Consider the following 19,054-nt stretch of genomic DNA (forward strand, 5'->3'; position numbering starts at 1 on the left):
GAGGTGCTGGAGAGATGGTTCAGTGGTTAAGAGCACTGGCTGTTCTTGCAGAAGATCTGGGTTTGAATCCCAGCACCCATATGGCAATTAACAACTGTCTGTAACTCCAGTTCCAGGGGATCTGACACCTTCTTCTGTCCTCCTCAGGGATTGCATGACACAGGTGCATTTACATACATGCAGGCAATACATGCATACACATAGACAGGGTCTCCCTGTCCAGCTGTCCTGGAACTCACTATGTAGACCAGGCTGGCCTTGAACTCACAGAGATCCACCTGCCTCTGCCTCCCTAATGCTAGGATTAAAGGTGCACCTTCATTCCCAGCTCCTAGCATTTATTTTAAGGCCAAGTGTGGACCCAATTCCTTCAGATCTATCGTAAAACTGTTGTCTGAGTCAGGCTTCACTCATTCTTTTATTGAAACAGTATTTCAGCATGAATTGGGGAAGTAGAAGCTAGAATCCACCTTTATCTTATCAGAGAATCTTGCCCTTTGATCCCTAGGCCTAGAATATCACACATACAATTATAAGCAAACTTCTTAATTTTTCTTACTGTTTTCAATGAGAAAAACATGCTCCTTCCAGCACTTGGATATGTTAATCATGCACATCCACATTCATCCACTATCTTGGGTGGAGGGCAAGGTGAATCCTGAGGGATTAAGGTCAGATGCTCAGGTCACAAGCAGAGCAGATCACTCAGTGAGCTTCTTTACATTATAGCTTTTTGGTTGCAAGGTTAGGCAAAAGTCCATTAGTCCAGATCATGTTATATTGTAAAAGTCATTCTTACTACCAAGTCATGGGAGATGACAGCATGAGTCACCCAATGAATTGTCAGATATTCGTTTGACAACCCCCCACTAAACTTCTGTGGAGGGAAGAACCCTGGGGAAACTAGACCTGGGACTGGGTTTGGGACACAGCCTATTGCTATGTGGCTCAAAACCTCTTTCCATATTTAGACCTCAGTGTCCTGTAAAAAGACAGAGGCTTGCCAGGCGTGGTGGCGCATGCCTGTAATCCCAGCACTTGGGAGGCAGAGGCAGGCGGATCTCTCTGAGTTCAAGCCCAGTCTGGTCTACATAGTGAATTCCAGGACAGCTGGGGCTACAGGGAGACCCTGCTTCAAAAAGACCAAAAAAAGACAGAGGCTCATCTCACCCAGCCCAGTCTCAGGGGTTAGAGTCCCCACAATGGGGCTGAGCACCCTGTCCTGGCAGCCTGGCAGCTGTCCACCCCTCCCAACTTCCTGTTTACAGCAGCTGCTGGCTCATCCCTTTACCCCAAAGCCATTATGATCACCATAGCAACCAGACCGTGTTTGTTCCAACAGGTTGGCAAAACCTGAGGCAAGACTGCATTGGTGGGCACATCATCTCCAGATCCTTGGAGGGAGGTCAACAGTACTGCCCCAACTCCTGTCCCTCGTAGAAGGACAGAGTGGGACATGGGGTCCAGGCCCCTTCCCTTGCTCATCTGACATCCTTGTCCTGGCAGTGCCCCCCATACCCTATTTGCCTGGCTAGGCTGTACCAAACTGGAGGTGGGCTATGGGTACTGAGTGTCATGTAGGATGCTATCCTGTACTGTCTCCTGTCTTTACAGTGATGAGCACAGGGCTAGACATAGGTATGCGTTGGGATGCACAAATCCAGGCAGGTGGCAGCATCCACCCTACCTGCATGCTCCCTGGGTTGGGAAACTATGGCCAGGCTGCTGTCTCCTGATTGTTCCATCTTCAATGTCCAATGATGAACACAGGAAGATGCAGCTATCTATAAATGGAACCCTGCTCGGCGCTCTTCTGAAAGCCTGTTCCAGCCTGAGCACCCCAGAGGAGGTGGTCCTTGCTACAACCTGGGATGGAGGGTTTCCAGGCCTGCCTTCTCCTCATAATAGTTGGAGCCCTACCCATAGGAATGGGACCTTTGGGATAAAAAAATTCAAATCAAAGTAAGTCTGCACAGAAGCAAGATGGACAGTGGTATGTCACCCAGCTGCTCAAGTTTGAGAGTTGTGGTGGAGGCTGAGTGGGAAAAGGGGGCTGGGAACAGCGGGATCCAGCTGCTGTGGCCTAATCCCAGCCTCTTGCAAACACTCACAGGTAACAGGGACGTCCTGAGATGTCGCCGATTGGTGCCAGAGCTTACGGCAGCTCCAGGAGGTACCTAGGGTCAGCGCTTTGGTGAGAGGGCTACTTTGGAAATGGCTGCACAGCGCTCCGGGAAGTCTGCGCTGTTGTGGCCCAGGCACTTCGTGTTCCTTTGGAGCAACTGTAGCTTCCCTGCAGTCCCGGAAAGGAGACCCCGCGACAGCCTCCTCCCTAGGAAAAAGGGCTAGCGCATCCAAGTCCGGTCCAACACAGCGCAGAGCCCGCCCCTCTCGGCACCCACCTGTGGGTTTCGAAGGCCCGCGCCAGGGGAAGGGGCTCTCTGGCTGGCCGCAGAGGCACAGGAACCCCACCGGCCCCTAGGCGCGTGGGGCGGGCTGGAGTCACCCACCAGCAAAAGAGGCCAAGCCCCGCCTCCACTCGCCCGCGCCCCCCGCCCGCCGCGCCCGCTCCGCAGTGCTCAGTCTCCAGCGCGCGCGGCTGGGAGCGGTCGCTGTGCCTCGTTGTCCCCAGCGGCTGCGACAGCAGCTCCTGCAGAAACCTCCGACCCCGTGTCAGCCCAAGCCTCTGCCCACGGTGAGTGCAGTAACTCCTGCCGTCGGGGCTCGGCCTGCAGCCCACCCTGGATGGACAGACAGAGGCTATTGCCCCCTCGGACGCTGGCCCGGGGCTTCTGAGCTCTGTTCATCAAGGAGCACGAGGATTGCTGGCGGCAGGGGCAACAGGAAACTGAGGTCTTGGGGAAACTGAGGCTGCGCGTGCTGAGAGGGGTGGGGTCGCGGGGTCTGGGAGGATCAAAGGGCTCCTCCGTGTCTGCGCTGCAGAGCGCGGGGGAGGGGCGCAAGGCCTGGACCCCAGGCCTCCCGGAGGTCGCGTACCTCAACCGTGGTTCCCACAGTCACGGCGGCTGCAGAACCACCTGGCCATGACCCCTCTGGCCTCTCCCCAGTAGAGGAAGAAGACTGGAGCAGATCTGGGAACCTCGGAGAAACCCCTCGGGGCTTCCCTGTGATCCTCCAAGCGGGCTGTGTCCCATCAAGCTAGAGGGAGGAGGAGGAAGACACTCCGCCCCCCAGACTCTCCCATGACCCTGTTGAGACCCTATCCCTCACCCACCCGAAATCCCTGACAGGGAAAGCCCCGCCCCTTCCTCGCCTGCAGGGAATTCAGGCCCCAACGCTTGGTCTGAGTCTGGGGTGTGCTTTTGTGTGTGTGTGTGTGTCTGTGTGTGTGTGTGAGAGAGAGAGAGAGAGAGAGAGAGAGAGAGAGAGAGAGAGAGAGAGAAAGAGAGAGAGAGAGAGAAATATCACACCAGAGCAGCTCCCAAATTCCCCTCGGACCTCCTACCTTCAAGTGAAAGAGACCCCAATAAAACGGGAATAAACCACAGCCCCCTCTACGCAGTACAGAAAGAGGAGCCCAACAAAAGGAGTGACTCTACAGATAGGTGAGTGGCAGGTAAGACGCCCCGGGAAGAGTGCACCAGGCGCTCGATTCACAGATTCATGGAGAGTATCGGCTAGCTGCATCCAGGTGGCCTCTGACCTGTGAAGCTTTTGTTCTCTTACAGGGATCAAAATGCAGATCCCCCGACCCTCCTGTGAAATCAGGGAGAGAGATGAGACTCCCAGTAGCATACATACTAGGCAGGACAGCTGAGGTGCAATTGGCCATTGCCCCACCTGAGCAGGGATGTTGGGGAGCTGCTGAGGCCAGTGGAAGACCAAGGAATACAGGAAAACTTGGGGAGGGTCTGAGGGGCCAGGTGGGGTCTGACCAGGAAGAGGAGGAAACTTAGAGAAAACCAGAGGGCTTATAGAGAACCACCCTACCTATTAACCTGCCCCAATTTCTAGGCACCCGCATGCATTCAAGGTGTTTCCCTTAACACTCTAGTGTTTATGATGGGCTGGGGACCAGGAAGACGCTTACACCTAGCCCTCAGACTCATCTGCCTGTCTCCAAATGGCACAGCAGATGACAGCTTGGTATGAGAGTCCTGGATTCAAATCCTGCCTTTGCACAGATTGCCCCAGTCCCACACCATGCAACAAACTGCCTATGGCACCACTTTGCAGCCAGTGAATGAAGTGACTATAGCTTTGGCTCAGCCCCCCAGTTCAGCTCCCTGACTCCTTTTCTCACTGGTCGGACGGGAGATATGACTCTGGTCCTGGTGACTGGGTATGAGCAGGGATATGGGTGTGTCCTGTTGTCTAAGCCCAAAAGGGACAGTGAAATACACAACAGTCAGATCTGTGCTAACCAGATGTTGGTGAAAAGGCTTGGGGGTGGGGGAAGGGAGGTTCCTGCACCTAGCTCACTGATGTCCCCTACAGGTTGAGACTCCCCAGGCAGTCATTGCTTCCTACAGAAATAAATGCATGGGCAGTGGTCACATACATTCCACCTTGTGATGGTACTGTGAATGTGAATGAGGTTGTTGGTTGGAGCACAGTTGGAGGCCTCTTTGGCAAGTGTCTCCCAGAGTCTGGGCTGTTGGGTCAAAGAGATTATCAGCTGCCCAGGTAGCACGACATGAGGTTTCCAGGGGAACCAGAGCCCTTTCTGGGCACCAGAATGAACCACTGGGAGGCAGCTGAACTCCAGCTCAGAATACCCTAGGAAAATGGTGTTTGCAATAGCAGAGCCTTGAATCCCAGGATACCACCTGGGTCATGACCTTGGGCAAGTTCCTAAGCCCAGGCCTATTTCCTTGTTTGATGGAGGAATTCAGGAAAGCACCCCCTTAGGTTCTGTACTGTCAGGCCACTTTGTTCCTGCGTCACATTTGTCTCTGGGACCGCGAGCCCCCGTGGCCCCGTCACACATAGATGCAGCTGGCGGTTGCCCTGGCAACAGTTCAAGCAGCGGCTGCTTTCCTGGCTTGGGGTGTAGGAATAGCAGCCTCTTCTCCTAGCTAGAGAGAAGAGGGGCCTGTGACTATGAGCCCTCTGGGACCTCAGGACTGGCCATGTGATGATGAAAGCTCACTGGGCCCCCCACAAGGAAGTTCATGGGGCTGCCCCTCAGTGTGCAGAGCCAGCCACTCGGCCTCCTTCATGTCTACAGCTCTGGGGTCTCATCAGACAGGAAATGGTTAGAGCAAAGGGGTCAGAATAAAGCACTGTTGAGGAATGCCAGCCTGAGCCAGTGGGAACACAGATGGGATAGAACCCTCCTAATCACAGGTTCCATGGGCAGCAAAAAGCATGTCTACCCTGGGACTCCATCCTCTGACTACCCCTGAGATTCTGGGCCAGGAGTGGAATATCCTGGCTTGTAAAATAGAGGTGACAGTCTCCCCCTTACTAGGACTGATGAAACTGGGTAGGTGTGTGTGTACTATCAAGGGAGGGAGACCCGGAGAGCAAATGCCAATGCCCTGTAGTGGATGACAGGAACAGATGATGTCCTATTAATGAGGCCAACAAGGCTGGGACAGAGAGCCCAAGGAGTGGGCGCTGTGGGACAGAGGTGGCATGGATATAGGATAGTTTTCTTCAAAAGAGAGAGGGGATCTCCCTGGGGCAGTATGGGAAAGGCCCAGGCCTAGAAGGGATTATGTCACTCAGGGTCAGCAAGGGCAGTGTTTAGGTGGGATGGTTTTGTAGAAATGGGGTACTCAGTAGACCATTGTGTTCTAAGTGTCATCCTACCATTTGACTTGGGGTCTACAGGATAAATTGAGCCCTTGCTGAAAGATATTCAGGTGTGGATCTCACTAGTCTTTCTCCCCTGACATGGGTGGGCTAGGCCTGGGGACACTGCAAGCATGAGAGAAACAAGAATTCTCAGAGGATTCTGGGCCTGCCACCCCAAAAAGGGAGGGTGTCCTCCCTGGTAGTCAATCCCATTACTGACACTGTGTCCCCTCAGTCCCTAGCCCCATCCCAGGGCTACAGGTATGCCTACCCCAAAACCCATGTTCAGAGTAGGATGGTCAAGTGAGGGTCCCAGGGACAAGGGTAGCCTGGACCCAGGCTTCATTCCCAGTTGAAAGATCACTCCCCTAGTGGTGATCTGGGATGCTTTGACAGGATGAGGCAGGATTGCTCTGTTGCCACAGCAACTGGAGGACAACTGATGCAATGGGAAGGGAGGGAGCTGGGGCTGCAGCTACACAATCCCAGCCTTTACCAGCTGGGGCACACTAGTTCCATGTTCTTTTTACTGATCGTGGGGTATAAGCTCTACTTTGGAGGGTACTAACCCTTTGAGTGAAACTAGCCCCTATGGTGAAAATTGGGTGTTGTATTGGCTGTGTATAAGGACCCTCCAGCAGTTCCCTCCTGGCCATCCTGACCTTGGGGACAAATGTCCACTCTACCCTGGACTCTCGTGGGTATAAAGACCAGACCTCAGGCTAGTGCCCTGCCTTACTGTGCCCTCGTGTGGCACTGAGCCATATTTTGACCCCCTGTGGTGAGGGTCTGAGTAGTATTTGTGCTAGCCCCAATAGGTGGGAACCAGGGTTGTTGGTGAGGACACAGGAGATACAAACATGTTCTGTCCCACTCCCTTGGGTGGCCAGGGTTTGGCTGGGGTCCCAGCCCTAGATATGGCAGTAGAAGAACACACCTGTCCCCACTGAGATCCCAATAGCTCCCAGACAGAGCGTTCTGCCTGGCACTCCCACTACCTCTGAAGGCATTTGACACTACATCCCCAAAACTACATTGTAGGGGACACAAAAGCTTATGAGGTCATTTGGCAGGTGTGGCAGCAGAGTTCACAAATCTGCCTCCAGGGACTTAGTACAATGCAGGATGATGGCAGACTCCTGGGTCTCTGCCACTTTCTGTGAGCTTCAGTGATGCAAGGACAAAGCAGCAGACCTGAGGCCCTGTTTTCTACAGGTGGCTGCCATGTCAACCTTGCTGGATATCAAGAGCAGCGTGCTCAGGCAGGTGCAGGTGTGCCCATCCTTCCGCCGCAAGACAGAGCAGGAGCCTGAGACCACCAGCACAGACTCTCAGGAGCCCCCGACAGGGGCCTGGTGGGTACCCTGGAGCTGACCTATCAGGGCCTGTGCACCTGGCTTCCCTTTCCTAGCTGGCCTATACACTCGCTGCCTGCCCAGTGCTCACCCATCTGAGTGGGAAGGGGGACTGAGAGGGCCTGAATTCAAGGTGAAGGGTACCATGGTCGTCACCTTGCTCCGCTCCCTTCATGAGGGCCTTGAGTCCTGTGTGTTGGGTTAGAGAGCTGACCCAGGCTTTCTCCCAGGAAACCTGGGGATGGTGTGGAGTTCTTTGCCCACATGCGCCTCATCTTGAAGAAAGGGGATGGCAGACAGGGCCTGCCATGCCCTGAGGTAAGGACTCCCTTTTCTGCAGGGCCTAGGGGCTGCAACTCAGCACAGGCCACTGTTCCAGGTCCTGTTAGATCCCTACCTCCTACATCTATATCTCCCTGAAGCACCCTTGTATAGACAGCTTTAGAATTTGGGGGGCAATTGTAGACTAAGGGGCCCCTGCCTTCACAGACCCTCACCTGGCAACCTAACCCTCACAGGTTCTTTTACGCAGTGGTTCCCCAGCCCCTGCTGAGCCTGTGGATCCCAACCGTGGCTTGAGAGCTTTGACCCAGGAGGAGGTAATAAATGGGGGTTGTCTGGGCCTAGGGAGGGGCTAACCGCTTTCCCCAGGACTGTAGCTTCCAGGGTCTGCTGACAGGTGTGAAGTGCAGTAGGGTGGGGTGGGCAAGAGAGGCAGGAGCAGAGGCACTAACGCTGGGGCCAGCTCTGCAGTGGGAGGAGCTGCCTGGGGCTGGGGACGGTGTGCACAGAGCTCTGCTTGTCCCCTGAAGATGGAGATGCTCTATGAGGAGGCCTTGTACACAGTCCTCCACCGGGCAGGCACCATGGGACCTGACCAGGTTGACGACGAAGAGGTCTTGCTGGGCTACCTTCAGCAGGTGAGCAGGACCCTGCCCACACTGACCTACCCTGGGGAGAACTGAGACACATTCATGCATGTGCACACACATTAATGTTACCATTACCTTGACAGCACACAGAATACACACACAGACAAGCAAACATGTGCACATTGGTGGACACACCCTGGATAAAGACTTAATTAGACGTGCAGATACACATGCAAAGGATACAAGAAAATGACAGAGATGATTAGGAAGTACAGACAGGTGCTCAGAAGAGAGGAGACCGCCAGAGGACAGCTTTCCTTCCCACTGATGTATACTCTGAACTGCCAAGTCCTTGTTCTACTTCCCACAACCTTATTTGTGCTGTGTTCTCACCTGCCCACTGTGGTGTATGCTCAGAGCCACAGCACCAGGTGGCAGGTCAGAGGTATTGGTTCATTTCTACATACACTCTTGGAGGCCTCCATGGCAGTGCCAGCCTCTCCCCAGGGTCCTGCTCACCTGCCCACTGTCCACAGGTGTTTGGTACCAGCCTTGAGGAGCATACCCAGGCCATTGAGCGTGTGAAGAAGGCCAAGGTGAGGCGATGCCCACCCAGGCAGGCACTGGCTGACCAACAGCAGTACCTGTATGGCAGAGATACAGGGGTGGGCAGGGGAAGTGGGGGACTATAACATGAATGCTGAGGCTGCTGAGTGTTGTGAAGTCCCCCAGTGCTCTTCTGTCTGTAGGCCCCCATGTATGCCCTGAAAGTCTCCGTCATGCGTGCCAAGAACCTTCTGGCCAAAGACCCCAATGGTGAGTATCTGGCAGACTCCTGTGGCTCCCAGGCCTGGTAGCTATGGAGAGTGGAGAACTTGAGGGCCAGGAGCTGAGGCTCATGCCCTATTTCAGGCTTCAGTGACCCGTACTGCATGCTGGGCATCCTGCCAGCTACTGGTGCCCCACAAGAGCCAAGTGGGCAGAAGGAGCAGCGCTTCAGCTTCCGCAAGGGCAGCAAGCGCAGTGGCCCACTGCCAGCCAAGTATATCCAGGTCACCGAAGTCAAGAGTAGTACCCTGAACCCTGTCTGGAAGGAGCACTTTTTGTTGTAAGGCCCCTACCCTGCTAGTAGCTAAATACCCTAAGAGTGATCACTCATTACTGCCCCAGGGAACTCCAAAGGGGGACTGGTCACACACCCACTTTACAGAGGGGGGAACTGAGGCCCAGAAAGGGATGTGTCCCTGTGGCCACACAGCTAGTAGCAAGTGGCAGTCAAGATGTGAACCCATCAGACTGTCTGGAGAGTTACTCTCTGCTGTTCCTAGACATTCTGTTGCCCCAATCCTAGGCAGATGTGGCCTGGGAGCCTTACAAGCATCTCTCTGTCCTCCCTGCAGTGAAATTGAGGATGTCAACACAGACCAGCTGCACCTGGACATCTGGTAGAGGGCCCTGAGCCTCACAGGGCATGGGGAGTGGTACCTCTGGTTTGTGGGGGGGGACAGAGAAGGGGACTCAAAGCTGGGCTGGGAGCTCCAGACAAGCCATTCCCTGCCCCCAGGGACCATGATGATGATGTGTCCCTGGCAGAAGCATGCAGGAAGCTGAATGAAGTCATCGGCCTAAAGGGCATGAGCAGGTAGAGCAGTGTTGGATGGGGGGGGGTATCAGTGGCCCCAGAACTATGACTACAGCTTGACCAGAGGGGCCAGTGGGTGGTGGCTTTCCAGGGACCACCAGGGTGACACCACCCTGCTGTGCCCAGATATTTCAAACAGATCGTCAAATCTGCTCGTGCAAATGGGACAGCAGGACCCACTGAGGACCACACTGATGACTTCCTGGGATGCCTCAACATCCCAATCAGGGTGTGTGTGGAGGGATGGGGCAGAGTTACCCAGGGAGCACCAGTTGGGTGGATGAGGTGCCTGAGGGTGCCTGGTGGGTGCATGGGAATGCCCAGAGCTTCTGGATATCTCCAGTGGCAGTATCCTGTGATCCCCTAGAGCCTTCCACTCTCTTGGTACTCGGGGGAGAGAGGGCTGCCCAGAGGCACATCTGCTCTGGGGACTCACTGAGCGTTCCCTGCTTTTCCCCCGGGGTCCCACAAGTTCTTTTTTTTTTCCCCCTCCTGTCTGGGGATTGAACATGGGACCTTTTGTATACTAGGCAAGCACCCTACCAACGAGTTATACCCCAGCTCCATGAGTCTGTGTGGAAGAAGGAAACGGGCAGAATCTCTCTAAGAGTCTCTAGATCTGACATTGCCTTCCCCCCCCCACCCCCAGGAGGTGCCTGTGGCGGGTACTGACCGCTGGTTTAAGCTGGAACCACGCTCCAGTGCCTCTCGTGTGCAGGGAGATTGCCACCTGGTCCTCAAGCTCATCACCACCCAGGTGGGAGACATATCTTCATCCCTGCCCACTGGACTCAGGCAGAGCTGGTGACAGACCATGGGCTCTGCCTTCCAGAGGGACACTGCTATGAGTCAGCGTGGGCGATCGGGCTTCCTGTCCTACCTGTTGCTACTCAGCCGTGTGCTGCGTTTTGAGCATCGAGTGGAAGAGGTAGTGGGTGCCCTTGGGAACCTGGGGTGCTGAATGGGGTTGGGGGGCCCAGAGTAAGAATGAAGGGACTTTCTGGCCTCTGCCCATCCTTGGCCTTCTCCCCCAGCCTAATTCTAGCAGCTGGCGTGGTGAGCTTAGCGTGGCTGGGACCACAATCCTTTGCCTGCACGGAGCCCAGAGCAACCTGTCGTCCTTGCAGCTGGCAGTGCTGTGAGTGAGCAGGGCTGCACTTGAGGGTGGGGCCTCCCAAGCAGTGCTGTAAGTGGGAGGGTCATGGGATGGGGCAATGCTATGGAAGTAGCCCCAGACCACAAGTTTCGGCCCCTACAGGCACTGGCAGGTCAGTAGCCGCCACCATCAGACACGCACCCTTGACTATGGCTACCTGCTGGGGCTGCTGGAGGATATACAGGCACACTGGGAAGAGGCAGCCTCACTGCCTCAGGAGCAGGTGGGCACAAGCATGACCACAAATCTGCCTGCTTTTGGTAAAGGGGATGCTGGGGGCCAAGGGACAGAGCCCTGCCCTTAGAGGGTAAAAAACAGATGAAGCACATAATGTGGGAGAGTATTGTGCAGTAAAGAGGTGGGGGTTGCACCGAAATAACCTTGGGAAGGATGCATGGGCTGAGGGAAAAGCCACTGAGGTATTGAGAATTTGAGCAGCAGGAGCAAGTGAGCAATGGCAGGGTGCTGACAGAGGAGCAGAGGGGAAGGAGGTATAAAGGCCCTGAGGGTTGTAGGTACAGTGAGTGGGGAGTTGTGGAAGCCGAGACTGGGAAGGGACTGGGGCCTTCACTACACAAGGCAGTGAAGGTTTTTCAGTATCTGTGAACAAGGCTGCTTGCATCTTGCCATCTAAAGAACCCATTTCCTGTAGGAGGAGAGCCTAGCTGACAGTTTTTCCGCCTTCTCTGAGTTTGGGCTGCGGTTGCTGCGGCAGCTCCGAGATTACTTCCCTGCTACCAACAGCACAGCTGTGTACCGCTTGGAGCTGCTGCTGAAGTGGGTGCAATGTAGCAGGGCTGTGGGGCAGGGAGGGTGGAGGCTTCCACGGGTCTTATCAGTTGGCTGCTCTCACCAGGTGTCTCGACAAGTTGCAGCTCTTCCAGCCCTCCTTTGAAATCTGTCCCTTCGAGACTGAGCTCAACATGGACATTGCTGCTGCCTTGAAGGTGTGTCTAGACCCATCTTGGTCCTCCATGCCCCGGCCCTTGCTGGCGATACTCTCCACAGTCCCTTAACCTGACTTTCTTCCCTCCAACCCACTGTGCTGCTTGTTGACTCCTACTTCAGAGGGGCAACCGTGAGTGGTATGACCAGCTCCTAAACACCAAAAGTCCTCGGGAACAGGTATGGATCTGGAGGGCATAAACTTAGAAGGCACAGGGAATGCAGGATCCTTGGGGGCAATAGAGGTGCAGAGGTCACTTCAAGCCTGGTTTTCTTGCAGCCTGGGCCGCAGCGCCTAACTGGGCTTATCGAGCTCGCAGATATCATCTATGAGGACTTGCAGTCCTGCTATGGAGTCTATGCCAGCCTCTTTCATGGGTAGGGCCTTCCCCTGGGCACTGAAACTAGCTTGGGAAGGGTGGGGCTGGCAGGCTAACTGGAAGGGAATAGGTGTCTGAGGCTTGTCCTTTGCAGCATCCTCAAGGTGGACTTCTTCACTCTTACTTTCCGGCAGCTAGAGCGTCTGGTGAGGGGGGCCCTGACTCTGGGTATTTGTGGATGTTGGGGACTGGGGAGAAGTTCCTGGTTAAGATGGGGTCCCAGATTTATTGTTGGCAGTGGCCTGATCCCACCATCTGGAACAGGTGGCTGAGGAGGCATGGATGCTGACAGAGGAGCTGAGCTCCAAGATGAACCTAGAGGTGGCCTCGGGGCTCTTTGAGCTCTACCTGACCCTGGCTGACACCCAGCGCTTCTGGAGCTGCATCCCTGGTCGGTGTGTACCCATTACCTGGGGCCAGTGACCCCTTAGGCTCTGAGCCTGAAGACTGCTGGGTGAGGATGTGTGAGTCTTGATGGGCTCTAAGTCAGTATCCACTACAGGGACAGCCGCTCCCTGGCCCTGGCTGGCATCCACACCCCATTCCTACCAGCAGTGAAGCTCTGGCTGCAGGTACTGCGGGACCAGGCCAAGTGGCGCCTTCAGGGAGCCGTGGATGTAGACACAGTAAGTATATGCTCAGCTGCGTAATGTTAGGGCTTGTCCCATGTTCCCAAAACACTGGCCCCCTTCTGCCTTTACAGCTGGAGCCTGTGGATGCTGCTTCCAAGCACAGCAGCTCTGCAGCTACTGCCAGCCTCTGCTTAAGCCATATACAGGAGCTCTGGGTCCGCTTGGCCTGGCCTGACCTTGCCCAGGCCCAGGGGCTGGGCACCCAGCTCAGCCAGGTGAGTGGGCTGTGATAATGTGGGGAGTAGACCGGGAGGTCATGGGGGCAGAGTTTTCTGCTCATCTCATGGGGGTTCAAGTTTTCTGCTCATCTCCTGCCCCAGGACATGTGTGAGGCTGCCCTCTTCTACACGGAGCTGCTGCGGAAGAAGGTAGACACCCAACCTGGGGCTGCTGGAGAGGCAGTGAGTGAACAGGTAAGAGGCTGAGGGTCTGGTGAGGCCAGCAGGTAGCTAGGCAGGGCCACTTGACCCCCCCCCACCTCCCACCCGTGACAGCTACCCAGCTGCTTCTGGCCACACCTCCGCAGCTCTGCGTGGTGCTCAACAATGTGGAGCTGGTGCGCAGGGCTTCAGGGCAGGCACTGAGGGGCCTAGCATGGCCGGAGGGAGCTGCTGGGCTGGAGGGAGTGCTCCCCCGCCCCCTGCTCAGCTGCATACAGGCCCTGGATGAAGACCTGAAGCGGGAAGCCCACACTGTGACAGCACATCTGACCTCCAAGGTGGGCAGGGGGGTGGGGCCCGGGACTTGTGCGCATGTTGGGCTATCACTGGAGTCCCCACTCTTGTTCTGAGCACCACCCCTCTCTCAGATGGTGGCAGACATCAGGAAGTACATACAGCACATCAGTTTGTCTCCAGACTCTATTCAGAATGATGAGGTGAGTGCCTGAGATGAGCTGGGAGTACATGTACCAGGGGCAGGCTGGGTCCAGGTCAGTCAGCCCTGAGGACTGTTGCCTTGTAGGCTGTGGCTCCACTCCTGAAGTACCTGGATGAGAAGCTAGCTCTGCTGAATGCCTCGCTGGTGAAGGAAAATCTGAGCAGGTAGGTAACAGCTAGGCAATGGGACAGGTGGGGTGGTACTGGTCCAGGGAGTCACCCAGGTGGTGTTCCTATAGGGTGCTGGAGGCCCTCTGGGAGCTGCTCCTACAGGCCATTCTGCAGGCACTGAGTGCAAATAGAGATGTCTCTGCCGATTTCTACGGGCGCTTCCACTTCACCCTGGAGGTAGGGTCACTAGAAGCTCCCAGGTGAGTCTTCCTGCTGACCCTGTAGGAAGCCAAGACTGGTTCCTCTATGGCACCATAGTCCTACTGTCCTAGGGCTGCCTGTTCCCACAGCTGCCTGGCCTCAGGTGCTGGGATTTCTCAGGCCTCCTGAGGATGTAAGACACAACAGACTTGAGAAGTGGCTTTGCCCTGGCTCCTTAAGATCTGGTGCTAGGCTAGATGTAGTAGCACACACCTTTAAGCCCAGCACTTGGGAGGCAGAGACAGGCAGACCTTTGTGAGTTCAAAGCCAGCCTGGTCGACATAGCGAGTTCTAGGCCAGGTGGGGCTACAAGGAGACCCTGTCTCAAAAAGATGAAAACAAAGCTGGGTATGGTGGTGCACTGCCTTTAATCCCAGTACCTGGGAGGCAGAGGCAGGCAGATCTCTGTGAGTTCAAGGCCAGCCTGGTCTACATAGTAAGTTTCAGGCCAGCTGGGGCTACAGAGAAACTGTTTCCAAAAGACGGGAAAAAAAAAAAAAAAAAAAAGACCTGGTGCTTTCTAGGCCCCACAGCTGATGCCCCACTCTGCCACTTCTTTCCCTGTCATAGGCTCTGGTCAGTTTCTTCCATGCTGAGGGCCAGGGCCTGCCTCTGGAGAGCTTGAGGGATGGAAGCTACAAGGTGAGCTCTTGGGTGAGCCCAGTTCTCTGCAGGCATGAGTTCAGCCTGCTGTCCTGCAGCAGGTGTCCTTGTATGTGAAACCAGGTGGCTAAGAAGGTACAGATGACTTTGTGAAGGCACCTGGCTGCCATGCCAGCACTGACCAGTCACCAGCACCCAACTTCCTTTGCAGAGGTTGGAGGAGGAGCTGAGGCTGCATAAATGCTCTACCCGTGAATGTATTGAGCAGTTTTATCTGGACAAGCTCAAGCAGGTAGGGCTGTCGCTATCTACCCACAGCCCTGCCCTGAGCCCCAGCTCTACTCACTGGCCTTTCCCACCCACCTTTCCTGCAGAGGTCTCTGGAACAGAACCGTTTTGGGCGCCTGAGCGTCCGTTGCCATTATGAGGCAGCTGAGCAACGGCTGGCTGTGGAGGTGCTACATGCTGCAGACCTGCTGCCCCTGGATGCCAATGGTGAAGCATAGTAGCAGCAGCAGCAGCGGGGAGGGGGGGGGCGACAGCTGGCTCATACTGTGTCTCCTAGGCCTGAGTGACCCCTTTGTGATCATGGAGCTGGGCCCACCACATCTCTTCCCACTGGTCCGCAGCCAGAGGACCCAGGTCAAGGCCCGAACGCTGCACCCGGTGTATGATGAACTCTTCCACTTGTGAGTGCTTGCCTGGTCCACTGTGCCCCTGCCTGCACCACATGGCTACAGCAGGCTCCTGACTGCCCTATCCACAGCTCTGTGCCTGCAGAGGCATGTCGCCGCCGTGGGGCCTGTGTGCTGTTCACAGTCATGGACCATGACTGGCTGTCCACCAATGACTTCGCTGGGGAGGCAGCTCTTGGCCTGGGTGGTATCAGTGGCATCGCAAGGCCACATGTAGGAGGGAGTGTGAGAGCTGGGCAGCCCATCACACTGCACCTGCGAAGGCCCAGAGCTCAGGGTGAGTGAAGGTCCATGGGGTCGAGGGCAGTGGGCCTGGCCTGAGCTGGCTTCCTCATACCTACCTGCATGTCCACCTACAGTGAGGTCTGCATTGCGGATGCTGGAAGGCCGCAATAATAAGGAGGCGCAGGAGTTTGTCAAGAAACTCAAGGAGCTGGAGAAGTGCATGGAGGCTGATCCCTGAGTACTCTGCTGGTCCTCCCCACTTCCCTGTGGGACCCACTCTGTGGCAGCCAGGGTTCCTGGAGGCCCCTTTCTCACCATGACCTGCCTGCTCTGCCTGGACCCTGTGGCTTCTGTCTGCCTTGGCTGTGTCTTTTGATGTGCTATGAACCCGTGTCCCAGCATGTCCTACCCTGAATATGGGCAGCCAACTCAGTGGGACTTGGCCAGCAGCTTTGTGTGGAGATGGAGCAGGATAGATGAGGCCTGGTCCTGGTGGGCATATGCTCTCAGTGGATTCTTGCTTCCTAGATGCCATTAGGCAGTATCTAGAGACCCCTGTGGTCACAGCTAGGGAGTGAAGGGTAGAGTTGCTGTTCACACACTACAACGATGATAGCAATGCCAGTGGGGAAGCCTCTCCTAAAGGAGGCTCTGTTCTGTTTCCTGAGGCAGGAAGGCTGGGGGCCAGGTTGGGACAACCCAAGCTCTGGAGTTTAGCAGCTGCCAGGGCCCCAGGCAGAGGGTGAGGGTAAGAATTTCCACTACCCGTGGCTTCTCTCTCTTGGATCTGGATGCTCTACATAGCAGGTGAGCACGGAAACTGGCTGAGGATTACATAGGTTCTGGTTCCAACCAAGCTCCTGGGCCCAGGAAAGGTTCTTCTGTAGTCACCATGAGGCAAAAGATATCACCCAAGTTGGAGATCAGGGTTAAGGGCTCTATGCCAGCTGGTCAGCTATCCTTTTACATATCTCCATATGACCACACCACTTATCCCATAGCCCAGCAGATTCCCCCAACCCTTGGCCAAGTACAAGGTGACAGACTCATACTGGGGCACCTTTCTGGCCTGTAGCTTTAATGAGAGCTCCAAAGCAAGACCCCAAACAAGGCTGTCTCAGAACTGATGGAGAACCCAGTCCCACCAGGCCTGTCCATCCCCAGGTCCCACTGCCACCTCTGTACTAATGCATCCCAACTTTAACAATGTATGTGTCTACAAACTTCAGTCTCTCTGCCATTTCTTGATTCTTTTCCAAATGTCAGTGGGGGCCCTGGCCTCAGCCTGTTGTTCCAGAGCCTCTACTTGAGAGTAGCTGCTGCTCTTCCATTTTTAGCACCAGGTCCTTCTTCCTCAGGCTCATCACTATCCTCCTCAGACTTGTCACTGTCCTCTTCAGACCTGTCACTATGGTCCTCAGACTCATCAGTGTCATTCGTGTCCATGGGCAGCCTGAAAGGGAAGAATGTGCCCTTCATGGTATCATCCTTGGTCAGTCCAAGTTCACCTTCCCTATAACACTCACTAAAGTTCTTTGAGCCCAAACCCCTCCAGTAGGCAGCTGCTTTACACCTTGTAGTCCCCAACCAGATGTTGCTTAGAATGCCACACCCACAAAGCAGAAGGAATTGAGTCTAAGCCCCAGCAGCATATTAGATCTGATCCATCACTGAATGTGGAGTCACAGGACCTACCGGGTACTAGCCACAGGCCGGTTGGGGTTTACAAACTCTCGTCCTGAGTCTACATCAAAGGGATCTGAACAGAGAGAGGAAGGTGACCTCTGAGTAAGCTCAGGCAAACCCAAACCCTTGGTCCAAGGTTCCTCTGGAGGGGTTTAGCTGCTTTGGTTGAGCTCCCAATCATGCCAGGCCTTACCAATCTCCTCCTCCTTAGGGGTGTCCCTGGCACTGGCCAAGAACCCCTGTTCTGCCTGCAGCACCTCCTCTGGGCCACAGCAGGCTGCATACTTGTCCAAGAGCTGTCGGTTCAGGTCCAGGAAGCCCTTGCCCCACTTAAACTTCTGAAGCAAAATGACAGCAAGATCTGAAAAGCCTGGCATAAAAAATACAAGTCTGTGATCCCTCTAGAGAACACAACTATATCCCTCTGGCTCCTGGACAGTCCTAGGATGCCAGGGAGCTGAGTGTCCCCACCTCCAGGCCCCTTTCATTTGCTGAGAAATATTCCTACCATGCTGGTTCCTTGTCTTAGGATTTTCTCTCTGGCCCTTTCTTTGAACCCTACATTTCCTGAAGATACAGTGATGACTCATACTGTGTAATAAGGCAGCTGTCTCATTTTGTCTCTATTTCTGCTCTCCAAGGACAAGGTTGGAGGTAGGCATTGAGACTGAAACCTGAGGCTTTCCTGATGGCTCCCTACATACTCCTCATATCCCCCTGCCCAGGGGTTTGCTAGGAGAAACCACAGTTCTGGGGGCAGTCAGGCCCTAGACCAGCAGACCAGGCTGTTGTCAGACCTAAACTCACCTGCAACGTACAAGGCAGCAGCAAAAGCTTCCACACAGGAAAGTCTGCAGGGTCGACCATAGTTTACAGGGTTGGCAGCCACCAGGTAGGGCAGCAGCCGCAAGTGGCTCCCTCGCATCTTGCCAAAGGGCGTCTCATCCAATCTGGCCCAGGAGCAGTCTATGACAGCAACCCCAGACTGTGCCACCAGTTGTCTGCCAGATACAGTGTAGAGTATGTTCTGGGGCCCCAAGTGAGGCATGTCCTTGGGTGACTGGCTTCACTAAGGATGAGACATCATTGTGATATACCCAAACAATGGTGCCAAGAGCCCTCACTGGTAGCTGCTGTAACAAATGTGTATCCTAGGCTGTTTTACACCATAGGCACGCTCTAGGCAAGGGGACAAGTTAGACACACCCCTGCCCACGTGGAAGGCACGAGTACATAAAACAAATACCAAGCCTGGAAGAAAATCACATCCTGAGTAAGGGGCAGTTAACGAAGAAAAGAGGATGGTACGGTACTTCAAGCCCCTCTCAACCCAAAGGCCTCCAGTGCCTACCTGTCTGCGGGAGACACGTACTGCGTTCCTATGGGGCTGAGCACCAGGCCGCCGAATCTTTGGCCCAGGCGCAGGCAGCGCACCAAGCCCAGGCGGGCAAGCTTGCGGCCGGTGCAGCGCCGAGGGTCGCAGTGACCCAGCTCCCACATACCCAGGGTGCATGGCACCCCCGCCGGGTCCGGGCCGCCCTCGTCTTCGGTTGCCAGTGGTTGCGCGGAGGCTACACAAGCGAGAGAAGGTCCGGTCCTCAGCGCGGATTCCAGACCCTGCCCCGCTGTCCCGCTCGCTCCGCACTCACCGTGCAGCACGGCGCCCATCTCCTCCCCGAAAGCTTCCAGCGAGCGGCCAGGGGGACGCCGAGCGTGACCACCCCCGGTCTTCCGCCCGCGAGGAGCCTTCTTGCGACCCATAACGAAGAAGCGACCTCCGGTAACCCAGGAAGTACCCTCAACCGCAGCCTGGCTCCAAGAGTGTGCGCATGCGCCCTCATGTCGCTTCC

General features: G+C 55.4%; 2 protein-coding genes across 3 annotated transcripts; one reads left to right on the top strand and one right to left on the bottom strand.

Annotated features, from left to right (window-relative positions):
- The first annotated feature begins 2,513 nt into the window (after positions 1-2,513).
- Positions 2,514-16,741, top strand: Baiap3 (BAI1 associated protein 3). 2 transcript variants are annotated; one of them, XM_008856174.1, is made up of 34 exons: positions 2,514-2,695; positions 6,979-7,118; positions 7,349-7,436; positions 7,637-7,717; positions 7,931-8,038; positions 8,527-8,586; positions 8,740-8,806; positions 8,903-9,098; positions 9,391-9,435; positions 9,555-9,632; positions 9,759-9,861; positions 10,282-10,389; positions 10,465-10,560; positions 10,667-10,770; positions 10,891-11,011; positions 11,441-11,565; positions 11,645-11,735; positions 11,857-11,913; positions 12,014-12,111; positions 12,208-12,259; positions 12,378-12,508; positions 12,616-12,739; positions 12,817-12,960; positions 13,066-13,158; positions 13,272-13,463; positions 13,554-13,622; positions 13,709-13,788; positions 13,863-13,971; positions 14,566-14,637; positions 14,810-14,890; positions 14,973-15,093; positions 15,164-15,287; positions 15,365-15,570; positions 15,653-16,741. In XM_008856174.1, the coding sequence occupies exons 2-34, from the start codon at positions 6,988-6,990 to the stop codon at positions 15,754-15,756; spliced, it is 3,459 nt and encodes a 1,152-aa protein (XP_008854396.1). In that variant the 5' UTR covers positions 2,514-2,695; positions 6,979-6,987; the 3' UTR covers positions 15,757-16,741. The 2 variants fall into 2 exon arrangements, with proteins under 2 accessions (XP_008854396.1, XP_029413605.1); XM_029557745.1 differs by having other exon boundaries at positions 2,593-2,695; positions 12,184-12,259.
- Positions 16,576-19,053, bottom strand: Tsr3 (TSR3 ribosome maturation factor). The gene is given in 7 exon segments (XM_008856173.3): positions 16,576-16,842; positions 16,845-16,971; positions 17,214-17,277; positions 17,398-17,574; positions 18,012-18,205; positions 18,556-18,775; positions 18,854-19,053. Coding segments are annotated over 7 exon segments (993 nt in total). The 5' UTR covers positions 18,966-19,053; the 3' UTR covers positions 16,576-16,743.
- Position 19,054: the final 1 nt, after the last annotated feature.

Source organism: Nannospalax galili, unplaced genomic scaffold (assembly GCF_000622305.1).
Source record: "Nannospalax galili isolate Female #2095 unplaced genomic scaffold, S.galili_v1.0 scaffold668, whole genome shotgun sequence".
Lineage (NCBI taxonomy): Eukaryota > Metazoa > Chordata > Mammalia > Rodentia > Spalacidae > Nannospalax > Nannospalax galili.

What these genes read in the sequence shown, in the direction of transcription:
- Baiap3 (XM_029557745.1), top strand. Translation starts at nt 6,988, where the DNA reads ATGTCAACCTTGCTGGATATCAAGAGCAGCGTGCTCAGGCAGGTGCAG. An exon ending in TTGAGCATCGAGTGGAAGAG is followed by an intron (nt 10,561 to 10,666) that starts GTAGTGGGTGCC and finishes CTTCTCCCCCAG; the next exon opens with CCTAATTCTAGCAGCTGGCG. An exon ending in ACATTGCTGCTGCCTTGAAG is followed by an intron (nt 11,736 to 11,856) that starts GTGTGTCTAGAC and finishes CTCCTACTTCAG; the next exon opens with AGGGGCAACCGTGAGTGGTA.